The sequence below is a fragment of the Diabrotica virgifera genome, chromosome 3, assembly GCF_917563875.1.
Source record: "Diabrotica virgifera virgifera chromosome 3, PGI_DIABVI_V3a".
NCBI lineage: Eukaryota > Metazoa > Arthropoda > Insecta > Coleoptera > Chrysomelidae > Diabrotica > Diabrotica virgifera.
In genome coordinates this window covers 257,619,937-257,637,283 of record NC_065445.1, presented here as the reverse complement: position 1 = coordinate 257,637,283, position 17,347 = coordinate 257,619,937, and the positions used below count along the sequence as shown (strand labels likewise).

At 33.6% G+C, this 17,347-nt stretch overlaps 1 protein-coding gene across 2 annotated transcripts in view; it reads right to left on the bottom strand.

Annotated features, from left to right (window-relative positions):
- The window catches only part of LOC114329668 (2-Hydroxyacid oxidase 1), a 39,230-nt gene extending 24,735 nt beyond the window's left edge, over nucleotides 1-14,495 (bottom strand). For both annotated transcript variants that reach the window (XR_007697327.1, XM_028278849.2), the window contains exons 1-2: nucleotides 14,233-14,495; nucleotides 5,868-6,019 (exon numbers count right to left, since the gene is read on the bottom strand). Coding sequence is in view for 1 of the 2 variants with exons in the window: in XM_028278849.2 (XP_028134650.1) it covers nucleotides 5,868-6,019; nucleotides 14,233-14,366 (286 nt within the window). In the remaining variant the exon portion in view is untranslated. The remainder of the gene's footprint in view (nucleotides 1-5,867; nucleotides 6,020-14,232) is intronic.
- Between the last annotated feature and the right edge of the window lie 2,852 nt (nucleotides 14,496-17,347).

Below are 17,347 nucleotides of genomic sequence, written 5' to 3'. Positions count from 1 at the left end.
AGAAGAACTAACAATATTATAAGCTAAATATTATGAGGCAACTTGAGACAATAAGAAACCCACGGCTCTTGTCAAATTAGGAAGGTACTAAGTGATTTATAGAAGCTTGAAAGCTTATTAGAGACCCACTCTGTGTTTTGAAGGGTACCTATTTTATTCATGATTATTCGTGAATAAACAACGGCCTCAAAGCAAGGGATTGAGGTTGTGATATTTTTAGAAGAATTTGAACCGCATAAAATACCTATTTCGTGTTTTGAGTTAACTATACCACCTAAATGGTGCGTACAGATCAGGGCGAAAATTCGGGTTAATATTGGCGGAGAACTAAGACATCCGAGTGAAACCTCTTTTATTAAGGTAAAACGAAGGTATCGGAGCTAGTATATGAAGTGATGATTATGATGTTATATGAAATGATATATGAGATAAATGATATATGATTGTTATATGAAAGATGTATATGAAGATGAATTATGTACACTGTAGAAGTGTTATTATGTGGAGAAAATGAAGAAATATAGTTGTAGTACCATACAAGAAGAAGAAGAGAAAAAAAGATAATTTTTTTATTAAAATATGTGGGAAAAATGAAAGAAGACACATAAAAATTGCAAGAAAAGAAGCAAAATTAAGAATAATATCAAATAAGTAGCTAATCATTGAATTATGTCTAAGAATTAAAGCTGTAAATTTTTTTTTTCTCTAAAGTAATGTTAATTATAAATAACTTATTTTTAAATGTAGATAATGAATTCAGGTTAAATTTTCGCGGAAAATGGAAGTATTTGAATTAAGGATAGACAATATCTTACAATAGCGTTAGTAGATAGTAAGCAAAGGGACACAAAAAGTGAAATTTTTAGACATTCAGCAACAGAGATTAAATCTTTATTATAGCTACAAAAGAGTTATTAGAAGTTTAGAGAAATATTAGAAATGTTTAGAGAGATTACATTTTTATTATAGGTACATTATTTTAAAGTTAGTAAGACATATATAAATAAATCAAAAGAAGACTGAAATAGGAATTATTAATAGAGTAAAGGATACATTTTTTTACTTATTCGAGTAATATTAGCTTAGCTTAGGACTTAGGACTTTTAGTTAGATACGAGATTTTTAGTTAGGTAGATTAGATTATTCCCCTGCTTATAGGAAATGCATATAGGCACTAAAAGACTATATTAAAAATCCCGATAGGTTTAGTCACTGTTTTTATGTGGACACTGTTTTGTGAATGGAGAAAAGACTAAAAAGCAAGACGGAGCAGAAAGTGAATTAGTGATAATAATAAACAATTTTTAGGATTAAAAAAAAAACTCTGAAACGTACCATGTTACAGTTAGTTAGCATAGTTAGGAAATTTAATTTTTGAAAATAGTATTACGTAACCATAAACATTTTGTAAAAGGGAAAGAGGAATATACCGTCAGATATTCTTCTTCTCTTCTTAGGACTTTCTTTTTTAAAAACGGCGGAGATGTGGTATATTATGAACCCTCTGTATAAATCATAATTTAAATATGATGTTATTAACCTTTAGGGTATTGAACATACATAAAAACAATAGCTTATAGTTTGTATCACATGTTTATTACGAGTGAACTTGAACTATATTTGTTATGGTTCAGATAGGTATAAAAACACGCTGAGCAATCAGTATGGATATAGATATACAAATAATTATTAGAAGTTAGTATGTAGTAAGGCGAGGCGCTATGAATCATTAATGTTATTGTTTAGATATTGGATACCAGTGAATAAAATATAGTGTATAGTAAGACGTGTTTAGTCTTTTTAATTAATTAGAACCAGAAGGCAGTAACAACACACTATTTAATACATTATCCCTATGCGGGGTCGGCTTCCCTAATTGCATTTCTCCACACAATTCTATCTTGGGTCATATCAATGTTAATCCCCTTTACCAACATGTCCTGCCTTATCGTCTCCCTCCAGGTCTTCTTTGGTCTTCCTCTCCTACTCCTTCCAAGAATCTGCACTTCAGCTATTCTTTGTATTGGGTGATTAACGTCTCGACGTTGAACATGACCAAACCATCTTAACCTATGCTCTCTCATTTTGGCATCAATTGGTGCCACACCTAGACTTCCCCTAATATACTCATTTCTAATTTTATCCTTATTTGTCACTCCACTCATCCATCTAAGCATTCTCATTTCCGCCACAAACATTCAGTTGTTCCTCTTTCTTCTTCACTGCCCAACATTCAGTTCCGTACATCATAGCCGGTCTTATGGCTGTTTTATAGAATTTTCCCTTCAGCTTCATTGGAATTTTTCTTTCACACAACACACCACTCGCTTCTTTCCACTTCATCCATCCCGCTCTAATTCTACTGCATGCATCTCCATCTATTTCTCCATTACTCTGTAATACCGATCCTAGGTACTTAAAACTATTGCTTTTCACAATCATTTCACCATCCAAAGATACCATTTTATTTGTAGTAACTCCATCTCTAAATGAACATTCCAAATACTCTGTTTTTGTCCTACTAAGTTTTAAACCTTTTTCCTCCAGAGCTTGTCTCCACTGTTCCAGTTTTTGTTCTAAGTCTCTTTTACTATTTCCTATTAACACTACATCATCAGCATACATTAGGCACCATGGAATACTACACTGTAGTTTCGCTGTTATCTGGTCCAAAACTAATGAGAATAAATAAGGACTAAAACTAAGAATACGGAAGGCGCAATAATATTTCCATTAAAAAAACTTGGTAGGAAAAACATTACATCTAAAAATTAGCTTTTATCAAACTTACAAACTTTAGCATTTGTCAAAAATCTCTCAAAAATTTCTGGATTTAAAAATCAAGGAGGTATAGCACTATAAATTCGAACGTCTTTGTGTTGAATTGGAAATATTGGAGAAGAAAAAAAATGTTCCCGACACAAGTGGTCTGCTTTGAATGACCTGAAGAAGGACACGATCATTTTCAACGCTTGGAATAGTATTCCTGATCCGTATGATCAGTTAAAAAAGCTCACGTTTGCTGTTCTTTTCCTTTTCGGTTCTACATACAATATCAACATTTAAAAAAATTGGATTTTGCGCCAAAATTTTGTAAAAATTACAGTGTTGTAGGAAATAAAGCCCTACAAAACGACAGAAAATAGAAGTTTCTACGATGATTATAAACGAAGATATCGCAAAAAAAAACGAAAAAACTGGGTTAAAAAATTTTTGTGGTCAAATACTTTTTGGTGTAGAACATGTGGTTTTTAATATTTTTGGAATATCTTAACCGAATATCTTAACCGACTAGACCCTTTAGTTTTATTTAGAGTAATAAAAGTTTGCTGAAGAAGCAGATTTGGCTCCCAATTTTTTTTTTAATTGTTGTAATGTTCATATTTGGCTCTTTGGCTAAAAAGTTTGCCGACCACTGGTCTAACTTATAATAATATTGAGTTAAATTGCTTTTTGATAGAAACAAAGCCAGGTTTTAGTAATATTTTAACAATTTAAAACGCATCATGTATAAGTCGACAGAAATATCTGAAACTGGCAAGGTCAGACCGATCGAGAACTTTGGTTACGCGACGTTGTCAGATTAACCAGATTTCAAAGGTTTTTCGGATTTTTGTTTTGTTGCCTGTTTCACAGTAAAGTTTCCTTCTACTTCCTTCTGCGTACATTTTAAAACATTGTGTAAAATTTTAAGGGATTGTGCACTTAGAGTCCTAATTTTCACGATACTTGGAATATTCATGTTTATTAAAAAATATTAAATGTATTGGAGAAAGAACAATTGACTTAAACAGCGGCAGAAACCACAAACCATGGTTTACACAGGAAGTCAAAGATTTAGCAAAAGAGAAGAAAGATGCATACGTAAGATATATTAACAATAGGACCCCAGAAGAGTATCACAGATATAAATCAGAAAGAAATAGAGCAACTAACAGAATCAAAGATCTAAAACAAATATATTGGGAAAAATTCTCAAATGACATGGAACATGATTTACGAGGAGGTCAAAGGAAGGTATGGAACATGTTGAGGAACAGGAAGAAGCCGATTACCGAAGAATTACAAATTAAGGCAATAAAACCAGAAGAATGGGTAACTCATTTCGAGAATCTATACAAAGACGATAACGACGATAATAATGAAGTACAAAGAAATGACCTACAAAACATTCACCAAGAAGAAACAGAGAATGACAACGTCACCCAAGAAGAAGTAAACGAAGCAACCAAAAGATCAAAAAATAGAAAATCACCAGGTCCGGATAATATAAGTACCAAATGAATTAATTAAATACGGAGGTACAAAAATAATAGAAGAGATAACAACATTATTCCAAAAAATTGTAAACAACATGACAGTACCAGAGGAATGGAGAGAGAGTATAACAATACCCATCTACAAGAAAGGCGTAAAGACAGATCCTACGAACTACCGAGGAATTACACTACTCAATTCTACATCAAAACTATTGACAAAAATTATATCCCAAAAAATATATAAGAAAGCCGGTGTATCAGAAGAACAACAGGGTTTTCGCCCAAACAGATCTACAATAGACGCTATTTTCATAATGCGACAATTAGTTAAGAAATCAATAGAATTCGACAAGCCCATGTTCACATGCTTTGTAGATCTGAAACAAGCATTCGAAAGAGTACGATTAAAGGACGTGCTCACTATCCTTGAAAAGAAAAACATAGGTCAGAGGTATAGAAACATAATCAAGGAGCTCAATAGCTCCAACAAAACACGAATTAAAACCACACACGGGCTCACGGAAGAAATCAAAATCAATGCAGGCATTAGACAAGGGGATAGCCTCAGTCCATGCCTATTTAATTTAATAATGGATGAAGTTGTAGGTAGTGTTAACATAATGAATCAGGGATACAAAATGGGTAACCGAACCATGAGAATACTTTGCTACGCAGATGATGCAATCTTAATAGCCGAAAACGAAGATGACTTACAAAGCCTACTACAAAAATTCAAAATAACCGCCGAAAAGTATAACCTGACACTAACCAAAGAGAAAACCCAATCGATGGTAATATCCAGGAACCCAATTAGATGTAAATTAGTAGTGGACGACCATATAATCGTACAGGTAATGGATTGTAGATATTTAGGTGTGGAAATATCTAGCGACAGGCATCTGTGGCAAGAATCAAAACAGCAGGCAACGAAAGCAGCGAGAATATCTGGTTTCCTGAGGGATATAATCTGGCGGAATAAATATTTGAGCACCGAAAGCAAAGTCCGCATTTATAAGACATGTGTTAGACCCGTACTGACATACGCAGCTGAGACAAGGGCCGAGACAACAAAGGCCAAACAAATAATGAGAACAACAGAGATGAAAGCCGTAAGATCCATAAGAGGTATCACACTCAGAGATAGAAAACGAAACGAAGACACATTGAGAGAGCTAGGCGTTCAAGACGTAGTGAGATGGACAAGAGCGCGACGACGCATGTGGAGAGACCACGTAGATCGGATGGACCCTGAACGTATGGCGCATTGGGCGAAAACACAGAAGCCCAACACCAAGCGACCCATAGGAAGACCCAAAAAACGATGGTACGAGAGTTGGAGCTGCGGATCGCAGCAAAGACTGTAACAGAAGAAACAGGACATAGTCCTATTACAAGAAGAAGAAGAAGAAGATTAAATATATTCTACATAAACAACTATTCGACGATTTTATCTGGCGATGTCGCAAAATCACTAACTTCGTGCGCAATGCGTTTTAAATGTATATTTACTATTTACATAAACGCGTTCAACTGAAGTCCCCTCTCCTTGATTTGTTACCTGAATGACCTCAGCGGTTTCAGATATTTTTGTACAATTGTACTACCTACCTCTGGCATTGGCACATTCTCCGAGTGGATGTGCCATCCTTTGCATAGCAGTTGGAGCAATTCCAAGGGGCATGGAAATCTTTTCTCCAAGGACAATAGTTGACAAGTCTATGTTTTCTACGTTTCTTAAACATCTTGGTCTTAGTTTATATCTGGAAAAAAGGAAAATATTTTTTAGTCTATTGCTACATAATTAATATTTAATTAAGGGATTAACGCTTAATGTTAGTTGAAAATGGGAGAAGGAAGATAAATTTGTTGTTTTAAAACCTATCCTATAGTGCACGTTATATTTGTTAATAACTCTTGTTAATTATAACTAATAATGCTAATAGCTAATACTTATTTTCTTCCACTTTATCTATCCCATCCTAATTCTGCATGCATCTCCATCTCTTTCCCTATTTCTGTAATACTGATCCTAAGTAGTTAAATCATCACTTTTCACAAATCATTTAACCATAAAAAGTTTTTTTTATTTACTTTATTCACTTAGTAACTAAATCTTTAAATGGACATTCCAGATACTCTGGTTTTATCCTACTAAGTTTTATACCCTTTTCCACAAGAGCTTGTCTACACTACTCCAGTTTTTGTTCTAAATCCCTTTAAATATTTCGTAGTAAGATCACATTATCAACGTACATTAGACAGCAGGGAACATTATCCTGTAGTTTGACTTATCTGATCGAATACTTATTATTTGTCCTCCTATATAGCGCTACAACTCTCGGTGAGTTTTGGTCTGTTCAACAATTGCATGCCATTTCCTTCTGCTGCCAGTGACTCTCCCGTACTCCTTAGAGATCATTCTGGACACTATTTAGACAATATTTTCTAGGGCAGAATCATGGTCTATTTTTCTGTCCGTCTTCATTCGGTTATATTTTTGGTGTTTCTTTCATTGCTCATTTGAAGCAAGTGACCAAGCCAACAAACTCTATGAGACATCCAAGACTAATGAGAACAAATAAGGACTAAGCTCCGAGCAATCTCCTAACACTAGTTATTAACCCCTTATACATTGTAACGTTTCAATCAGCCGATTGAACGCTACACCAAGCTCCGCTTGGTATTTGTCCATCGTACTATATATTTCTACAAGCGACCCTACTATCGTCAAATTAATTTGTCGAATTCTTCTAAACTAAGGTATTTAAACCGATACAAATTTGTACCCGAGTAGTGACAATATCGCATAAATTATTGTGTTTGTGCTTAGGCCGTTAAATATACGGGTAAGTTTGATTATCTAGTTTTAAGTCTCAGTTTTTTTACTGATTTCTTTTGCACAGCAGATACCTACTTTCCTCCTTGAAATAAAGCATAAAAACTTTTCTAATTTTATTTCTTTTTATTGGTATACAATACATTACTTTCTTTCTTGTATATAGTTACAATATTTTATTTCTTTTTGTTTCTATTTATTTTTTTTATAATGCCACGCTGTGATCAGAGATTTTGTTGAGATCGTATTTCTTTGGATACTCAGCTTTATTTCTGATCAGGCTTTTCTTTTGGGAAAAAACTGATCTTTGTATGAATTTTTCTAGCCCCTACCTTGGGAATAAACCTGCAGGCGAACACTACATGGGGAAGCAAACTGTAGCTGGAGAAAACTATCTTGGAGAGCAGAACGCGACAGCGACATCTCGCAACAGCCCACAGTATCCTGGATCCAACTACTGATCTACTGATGCATCAGAAGAATGGCTTCAACAAGATAGCCCTAGAATTCCCACAACTACCGACAGCAACAGAAAGTTCTGCAGAGATTGGAGACCTCCCATAAGAACTGTGTGACTCCGACAAGAGGACTTAAAGCTGAGTACCTTTTTTACCTTAATAACTTTTATACCGGTGACCAGCAGGGTCTCGGTCACAGTTTCAGAAAATTAAGTTGGTTGCCTGTACATAATAGAATGATTTTTGTTAATTTTTTTTTATCTGAATAAATAGTGTATATAAAATGATTTGGTAAACTTTTTATTTCCTGTACCTTTCTGGGATGGGTGTGAGGGAAGAATGAACAGGGAACGAACCCAGGGCTGAGCAGTCGGGCAGAGCACCATTCTGATGGATGGAACGGTGGACGTTTTTCTTTTGAATATCCTAAGGGATGTTCGAGAAATTCCTCCCCTCGTTTCTCCCAGAAGTGTGGTGTTGCTTAATGCCCTGGTCTTGCTATGATCAGGACGTTACAACATATCTCTCGCAATCATTACCTATTCTCCCGAAACTTCCATCTAATGTCTTAAAGGACTCTATCATATGCTTTCTCAAGATCAATGAATACCATATGAGCATTTGTTTCTTTATTCCTTTATTTTTTTTATTAACTGACTTACATTTAATGAAAATTGCATAATGTTTTTGAGAGCAATTTGAGAGCTTTGTTTAACTGTACTTCTGCTGATCTCGTTAGAGCAGCGGTATCGAAAATGCGAATTGTCATGATGGTTACCGATCTTCTTAGAGGAGATGACACATGAAGAAGAAGTTGATCTTCCTTGTATAAAACTAAATACCATCTAGTCCAGCTGCTTTTCCTTTTTTTATTTTTTGAAGTGCTTGGACAACTTCCTCATTTGTTATTTTGGTGACCAATGCTGTTACTTGTTACATACTACTATATCTTTGTCAATTCAAATAGACTATTCTAATAGAAGAATAAATTTTTCATTTAATGTGAAAGCACGATTTCCATCTCGGATATATCGTAATCTTTTTAAAATTTTTGCTTTCTTTGCTCTATGTTTGGATATATTATGTATCTTTGTCTCTACTGAAGTAAACTGAACACAAAAATTCCCTACATATTTTAAAAACTGCTTAGTTGATAAAGAAAATCTAGTATGTAGTAGATATTTTTAAATTCAGCGCATCAAAAATACAAAAATTATTTAAAAATGAATTTAAATAGTCTGTAATTGAAATATGAGGCCCCTAAGACACAAGGGATGTACCTAAGTGCCAAGTTTTGGGAAAACTTTGTTTAAAGTTCTAGACAAATTTAAAAATCTAGGTACGTACTTATTCCGGTAGGTATGTTGCTGGAATTAATTGAAATGAATGTAATAAAACGAACGGTAAGTATTTATTTTATTGTTGTACAAAAATGTGTTTCGCTTAAGACACTCGGAAGAAGTGTCGTTGGGTGTGGTCCGACGCGTTTGCCTGCTGAGCTATTACTAAAGAAGAAAGCCACAAACGATAATATGTTTGTGTTCCTTTTGCTCTGACCAGATGATCAATAAATCACTAATAGGTCTGGCGTATACTTTTGCAGTTTCTGCGTTTGCAATTTTAAGAAAACAATCTCGAATGCATTAAGTGAGTTGTTGACATAATGGTCTGATATGGTAACTAATTTATGTGGGTGAGAAAACAGATGGTGACAGGGTAAAGCCATGTCTCTCTTAACATTTTTATTTGAATGTGCATTTCGAATGACTAACGTTGTTTCGTTTTTGAGAAAAAATATTAAAATTAAAATTAGCAAAAATAGTAATTAAAGCGTACCGCTATATACTACTAGCGTTCTACTAGTTAGCATGTTTTCAATGACATGTCATTTTTGATTATGTTATTGTTAGTTTATGCAGACAGTTTGAAGCCACCATATTTTCTATGTGTTTGGGAGTCGATTTTTGTATTTAACCCAATTTCCTAAAAATTGTTCACTGTGTCCTAGGGGCCTCATATAGGGTACGCGAGTATTTATGTATATTCATTATTATTTTCTTTGTTAATACATAGCCGCTAGTAACACAAAGATATGACCATATCTTTTGTAAACTAGCTGACACAAAAAACGTGATAGTATTTTTGGACTAAGCCCATAAAAATGATATAATATGATATTAGACTACAACATATATTTTCTTTGTTAATAGGTGCTCGCTAGTACAAGAAAGCGTGTTAAGCATAAAAACACTAAATCCTGACTTGTACCTTCAATTAGGTCAACAGTTTATGCCTTTTCAACTTAGTTAAGATAATAATATTTCATTTAGTTTAATCAATTAATATTTTGGCGTGTATAAATTAGCATAAAGCGTCATGCCACCTATAACTTGAGAAATGTAAAGACTGAAATAGTTTTTATACACACTTATGACTACTTAAAAACGATGAGAAGCGTACTTTTGAAGTGTGTAAAATATAAATAATTCCTAACTGGGCGCTTTCGGCTTATATAGCCATCTTCAGAGCTATGGTCAAAGAGTTCAAAATACCACTATGAAGAGAGAGGGATCCCATGTAAGATATAAAAAAGACTTCTACTTCTTATGCAGTTTTTAATGGTTGAAAAAAACCTTGTCTGGCCTTTGGAAAAAACTGTCCAATGTGCTAGCTGTCGGTTTGTAATCGGAACATAAAAATCAACATCAAATCACAAAGGACTTCCACACAAAAGATTACATTACAGATTTAAAAAAAATTGATGAATTTTTATGTTCCGATTACAAACCGACAGCTAGCAACATTGGACAGTTTTTTCCAAAGGCCAGACAAGCTTTTTTTCAACCATGAAAAAACTGCATAAGAAGTAGAAGTCTTTTTTTATATCTTACATGGGATCCCTCTCTTTTCATAGTGGTATTTTGAACTCTTTGACCATAGCTCTGAAGATGGCTTTATAAGCCGAAAGCGCTCAGCTAGGAATTATATATTTTACACACTTTAAAAGTACTCTTCTCCTTGTTTTTCACTATAATTTAAAGTTTTAAAACCCATAGAAACAAGTTGAATTTTGCAGAAAATGTCAATTTTGGGACTCCAAAATCATGCAAAAAAGGTGGCCACTCCTATCCCCCGGCTTCCCCTAAACTTCCATTGACTGGTCACTATGGAATATTCATTGTTAGAGCCTACTTTTCAAAACCTATAATAGGCAATTTCAATTTTGACTTTTGGCAACAAATATAAAATAAAAGGCATTTGAAATATAAAATATATGCGGAATTTATATTTTCTCATTAAAAACAATCTAAATCTAAAACGTTTAAAACTGTATCTTTTCGATTGCACAAGTACGTTTTTCGGAATGGCTCAACTTCAGCTACAAAGTCTAGCCAATTTTTGGGTAGATTTTCCCCTATTTGGAAGGGTTAAGGGAAGACCGGAGGTACGAGTGGCAAACTTTTTTTGCATGTGTTTGGAGTCCCAAAATTGACAATCTCAGCAAAATTCAGCTTGTTAGTGTGATTTTTAGGGGTCAATTCTCTGACGACTGTGTACATACGTAGGTAAATAGTTATTATGAGTCTGTAAAGCTAATAAGATAAAGAAAAGACAAAGGAAAGACTAAGAACACAAATATCAGAACAAATAATAGGTTATCTTGGATACGTGCTTCGAAGAAATGGTTTGGAAAAATTTACCATCCAGGCAAAGGTAAAAGGCAGAAGAAGTCGAGGGTAGATTTCTCACATAATACACGGATCATATTGTTGCTATTGGTGCTCCATTGTCAGAATGTGTTAGCAGGGGCGTCATTTGAAATTTTGATTGGGGGGGGGGCAAGCATTATATAAACAATTACCAGAGAACGGCAGTTCTCTACCTCTACATGCGACACTATATATACACGAAATTTTCGATTTTCTAAATCTGACTGAATTGGAAATCGGACCAAATCCCATCTTAAAATTTAGGAAAAGACTCGCCCATCCATATGTCAAATCTCAATTTTGGTCCAAGGGTGTGGATTTTACGGCCCTTCCCATTCAGGGTCTGTTTTTCGTTCTGGTCCCCAAAACTCCCAAAAATTTCAATAATTTAAGTCCAGCCTTTATAGCTTCTGATAGTACTGATTATTACCTTTCCAACGCATGTCTAATTTTGAAAATCGGTTATACCATTCAAAAGTTATCGAGCTCAGAAATATGACTCAATTTTTATTTAAAAAGAGGAAAATGTTTGTGTTTATGTATGTATTGTTATGATCTACTTTTTATTACGTTTATATCAATGTCTTTATTTGAAAACTCCAATTACTTATTTAATCAATTATCCAATTGTCACAAATCATACAAAAAAATTAAGAAAATATCTCAGGGTGCCTTTTTTATAATACAAAAAAAATATCTAACTTATCTTATGTTTTACTTATCTTCTCTCGTGGTTTCAGTATCTCTTAGTTGGTTCTAATCGGGAAAAATAGTAGGAAAAGGAATTAAATAGAAATATAAAATAAGCAAACAGAATTGTCTTTTATTATCCAAATCAATACTCTAAAAATCGATCAAATTTAAAACCTGTGGACACAGCTGTCCGAATGAAATTTTTACCACTTAAATTTATTCTAGTTAAAAAAAAACAATTTATCGGGTTGTTCCCGATGACTTTGATAAAACAAGCTAAACAAACAAATTTAGGTATTCGCAAATTTACCTATACCTATACTATTTTCTGCATATTATAGACATAAAGACATATAGACGCATGTTGAGGATTTCCTGGATAGACAGAGTTACCAACGAAGAAGTTCTACATAGAATGGGTAAAGAGCGCGAACTAGTCGTAACCATAAAACGTCGCAAACTGGAACACCTGGGCCATATAATGCGCAATGAACAACAATATGACCTACTTTGGACCATACTTCAAGGTAAAGTGCATGGGAAAAGAGGTCCAAGACGAAGAAGAATATCCTGGCTCCATAACCTGCGATAATGGTTTAACTTAACCACTACCGGACTTTTCAGGACAGCAGTCAACAAAGCCAGAATAGCCATGTTAGTGTCCAACATCCGTAACGGATAGGCACCACAAGAAGATAGACATAGAAAATTGTTTTGTTACGCCAGAGCCGTGCGGTACATTTTTTCAATATGATGCAATTCTTCGAAATGCCGCCCCTTAAATATAATTATTTAACTTTTATTTTTATTAAATGCAACTGCGCAAAATGAACACACTTTTATTTAAAAAAAAGAACATAATTTAAATTAAATGAAATCGTATTAACATTACATACCATTTACAAAAATTACAATTTTACCCTTCTGACTTTAATTTTGGCAAATTCGTCAATGAGATTGGTGTAGTCTAAACTAGCAGCTAGTGAGGAGTCTATTGAAATGAGTGTTATTTTTTTAGTTTTGTTTGTCTTATGAGTTTCGTAAATAGTTTTTAATAATTTTTTATTTTGAAAAACTTCTTTCCTCACTAGCTATCGAGACAGGGAGTGTATACAAAAATAGTTCAAAACTTTTAAAGGTTTCATGGACTAAAACCTAAATTCTCTATTTATTTTTGTTTTCTTTTCTTAACCAGTGCCGGAACGGCGTTCCCGCACCATGACACCACTGTATACCACGCAATTCTTCTAAAAGATCATTTGCCTCTATATCCGATTCTTTTTCTATTAAAAGGATTGAATGAAGATTCATAAAATATTTTTTTAGTGTTTGATCATATATTTCTCTCAATTTAAAAATATGAAAAATTTATTTATTTATGAATTTCTAGAAGAAGAAATCGATCAATCAAAGAATTAATGTCAATGTCTTAAATTAATATAGATGAAAAACTTTATTCTAAATTTATCTTCTTCTGATGCTTTATTATTGACGCTTTTTTCTCCTGGCTCGAATTTCATTTTCCGCTGGAAATTCGGAGCTCATATCAAGATTTTCTGCAATTTCATTAGCAGTAATTTTCGTTTGGTCATAGCCAGATTGTCTGTAACTTTTAAATTTTTTTATTGTTTCTGACAACGTTTTTACACAATCTGACAAATTTATAGTTATATGTTGCAACATCTTCGAGGCTGAATTTATATGAAATAAAATATCATGCCAAAGAACTACACCGCATATAAATTTATAATTTTTAAAGTTTTTTGCTAATCCTCGTGCTTTGACTTAAGTTTCTGTATCTTTGTTAACTTCTTCTATTATTTTGAATAATGCATCATATATCACAAAATTGAAATCAAGGTTTTCATGCATCTACTCGTATTCGACTTGGCCATCTAGTATCGCTTAACAGTTTTAGAGTTGTGAAACATGTTTTATCAGAACTTCCCAACGCTTTGTAGAACCAGAAAAAAAGTGTAAAGTTCTTGTATAATACTAAAAAAGGTTGTTGTTTCTGTAGAAGACGCTTTCACTTTTAAAAGTAAGTTTACAGAGTGGCATGCACCACTCTTTAAACTCGAGTGATACACGCCATCAGATATTTTCAAATATTATATTTTGCACACCCTTTCTTATTCCTACGATTATTTTGATGTATTTTCATTTTACTTATTATGCCGCCCCCTTGTGATGCCGCCTGATGCGACTGCCTCACCGCATCATAGCACCGCACGGCCCTGTGTTACCGAATAAATTTGCAAAAAGAGTAAAAGTACCTGAAAAAAGCTCTCCTGTTATCCGCTAGTGTCTCCTGTTTCCCAGCTCCACTTCTGTAATAATCCAAAGCATTTCTGGGAAGAACTTTAACAGCATGCTCCTCAAATTCCAAAACACTGACCAAATCGGACATTTTCACGTAAAAGATACTAACTACTACTATGTAAGTACTTAAGTACGAAGTACTTTTGTTCTCGCCGATAGTGAAGCAACTAACGCTGTCTTAAGTAATGACCTGATAGGTCATTTCAAAAGTTTTAGATAAGATATCAAAAAGTCATTTCAATGTTATTATTTGCGAACGTTAATAATTATTGGTATTTAATAACTATCGAATTTCATGTACACAGTACACAATGTGTATGCGAAGAAGTGGTTAATAATAGAGCCAAAATACGGCGCTTTGTCACTTCTGTACCAAATACTCAAATTGATAGCAAAAAAATGATAAATATTTATTTTGCTCTTGGAACAGATAGTGTTAACGTGTTTCCATTTATTTATAATTAGATTTATTTTGAGGGAAGATAATATTTGCTTCACAAAACAAGTGGAAAGGTACTACAGAAGTTAAACCTTTTATACGGAGTGGTTATTATATACAGTGTGGAAACCACTTATGGAATAAAATTGTTTGTGTCTTTATTTTAGAAAATTATAAAAAACGCTGGAATTAAATTCAAATATGTATGCGCTTTTTGAACATAAATTTAAATGTATACACTCATTGGCGCAATTCTAGCATAGTCCATCGTCTTAATGCGGAGTTTTAGTAGTTTTCGTATTTAGATTTTATATGGAATATAGTCAGTTAAAAAGATCCATAAACAAATTGATATACCATTGTGTTTCAGGATATACAGCCTTGATGAACGTCTGAACTTTAACGCTCCAAATACATCGATTATTTCTTATGGTATATTGGCTGAATCATGAAGGATATGATGCTGATAGAAAAGGCATTCAGGCATCAAATATCCGAAAACAAAATATTTTCAGGCCATAATCATGAAAAGATCTTCTCCAATGCAATAAAAACTTATACTGAAATGATGGCATCCCCTGAGGTAAAATATTGCGGAAGTAAAATGAGCCTCCGTTCGGATTTCCGGGTGAGGACTATCTCAGGGAGAACACCATTACAGGTTAGAAAAATCAATCAAAGTTCAAATTGCTTGCATTCAAGAAACTAGAAGGAAAGGACAAATGGCGAAACAACTAGGTGAAGGATACAAATTTTGGTATGTAGGGAGTAGTAACGTTAGAAATGGAGTTGGTATAATTGCTAATAGTGAAGTGAAAGATAACGTAGTAGAAGTTGTAAGAACGAGTGATAGAATAATGTCAGTGAAATTTTTAATTGATAAAGAGGTATTGAATGTTGTGTGTGTATGCTCCTCAAACAGGTCTGGGTGAGAATGAAAGAAGAGGTGATTTCAATTCACATGTCGGCCAAGCCAAGACACGATACGAAGCAATACTTGGTGGATTAGGCTTTGGATCTACAAATGAAGCTGGAGATGATTTGCTTGAATTAGCAACAGCATTAGATATGGCGATTGTTAACACATTCTTTAAAAAGAGAGAAACTCACCTTATTACGTACAAAAGTGGACAACATCAATCCCAAATAGACTATTTCAAGATAAGGAAAAAAGACATACGTGAATGCAGACTGCAAGGTAATAGTTAGTGAGACAGTAAGCCAACAACATAATCTGCTTGTTCTGGACAGCGAATTACAAACCGAAACTAAACCAAAATATCGGAGAGGACCACAAAAAATCAAGTGGTGGATGCTAAAAGATGAGAAAGAAGGTCTATTCAGGGAAAGAATTGTAGAGAAAATGTGTTGGAACATGAAGGGGAGTTCTAATACAATTTGGAGAAAAATGTTCAGCAGTATTAGAGAGACTGCTATTAAAATGCTTGGGAAAACGTCAGGAAAGAAGTTTGAGCATAAAGAGACTTGGTGGTGGTCAAAAAAAGTACAAGGAAAAATAAAAGAGAAAGGAAAATTACATAAAAAGTGGCAAGAAACTAGATCGGACACAGATCTTCAAAACTACATATATATGGTCGTCAAAAAGGAACCAAAAGTAGCACTAGCGAAAGCTAAAGCAGAAGCGTATTCAAATCTATAGGATCAACTTGATACCAGGGAAGGCGAAACAAAGATATATATAAAATAGCCAAAATAGGTAAAATAGTGACGACATAAAAACTCACATTGTAAAAGGTGTTTTAAATATTTTTATTATTTATTTTAATAATTATAAACAATTGAAAAAAATTCTTACTTTCGGGTTTAATTTACAATAATTTTTTGGTTAATAAACATTTCTTAATTTAGAAAATCTGATTTTAGAGAGCAAATATTTTTAAGACAGTCGTCTGTTGAACGTTTTCATCTACAATGCGTTGTTTTTTCACAATATTGAAATGGAGGAAAAAAAGTCACTGTTTTTGCTTAAATAAAGTAAAAAATACCATGGGCCTGATTCTAATTCATTTCGACAGTCGCAATTTCATTTCGACACCGCCATGACAGCCGCAGAGTATAGCGATTCTTATTCATTTCGATATTAGTTACAACTGGGGATATTAACCTTATCATGTTGACACTGCTCAGAATTTGGGTTGGCGCTCCGGTTTATTGGAATTTGTTGATAGTCTGGGAAAATTATCGAAAAAATGCCATTTTTGGGAAAAATTATTTACCAGCTATTTTATTGCTAAAATCTAATCTTAAGATTGCATATATTAGTAATATGGGGTATGACAAGTCCGCAGAAAGTGTGTTATTTTATTTATAAACAAATTAGCAGTCCTAAATCTTCTTTTTTTTTCAATTAGTGCAATTAGTAACTTCTAAGATGTTTCCTTTGAGCCAAAAACACTCAAATAAAAATTCACCGTAATTTAGTTCTGCACAAAGTTAATTTTTTTTCCGATTTCCTTCAACAAAAATTTTACTCAGAAAATCCGAGGTTTCCCAAAAAATCTGCAATTTTCAATTAAAATTTTAGGGAAGTACCTAATTATTTATCAATAATTAAATAATTGATGACATGAAAGATTTATTATAGTAGATTATATAGAGGGGCTAAATTA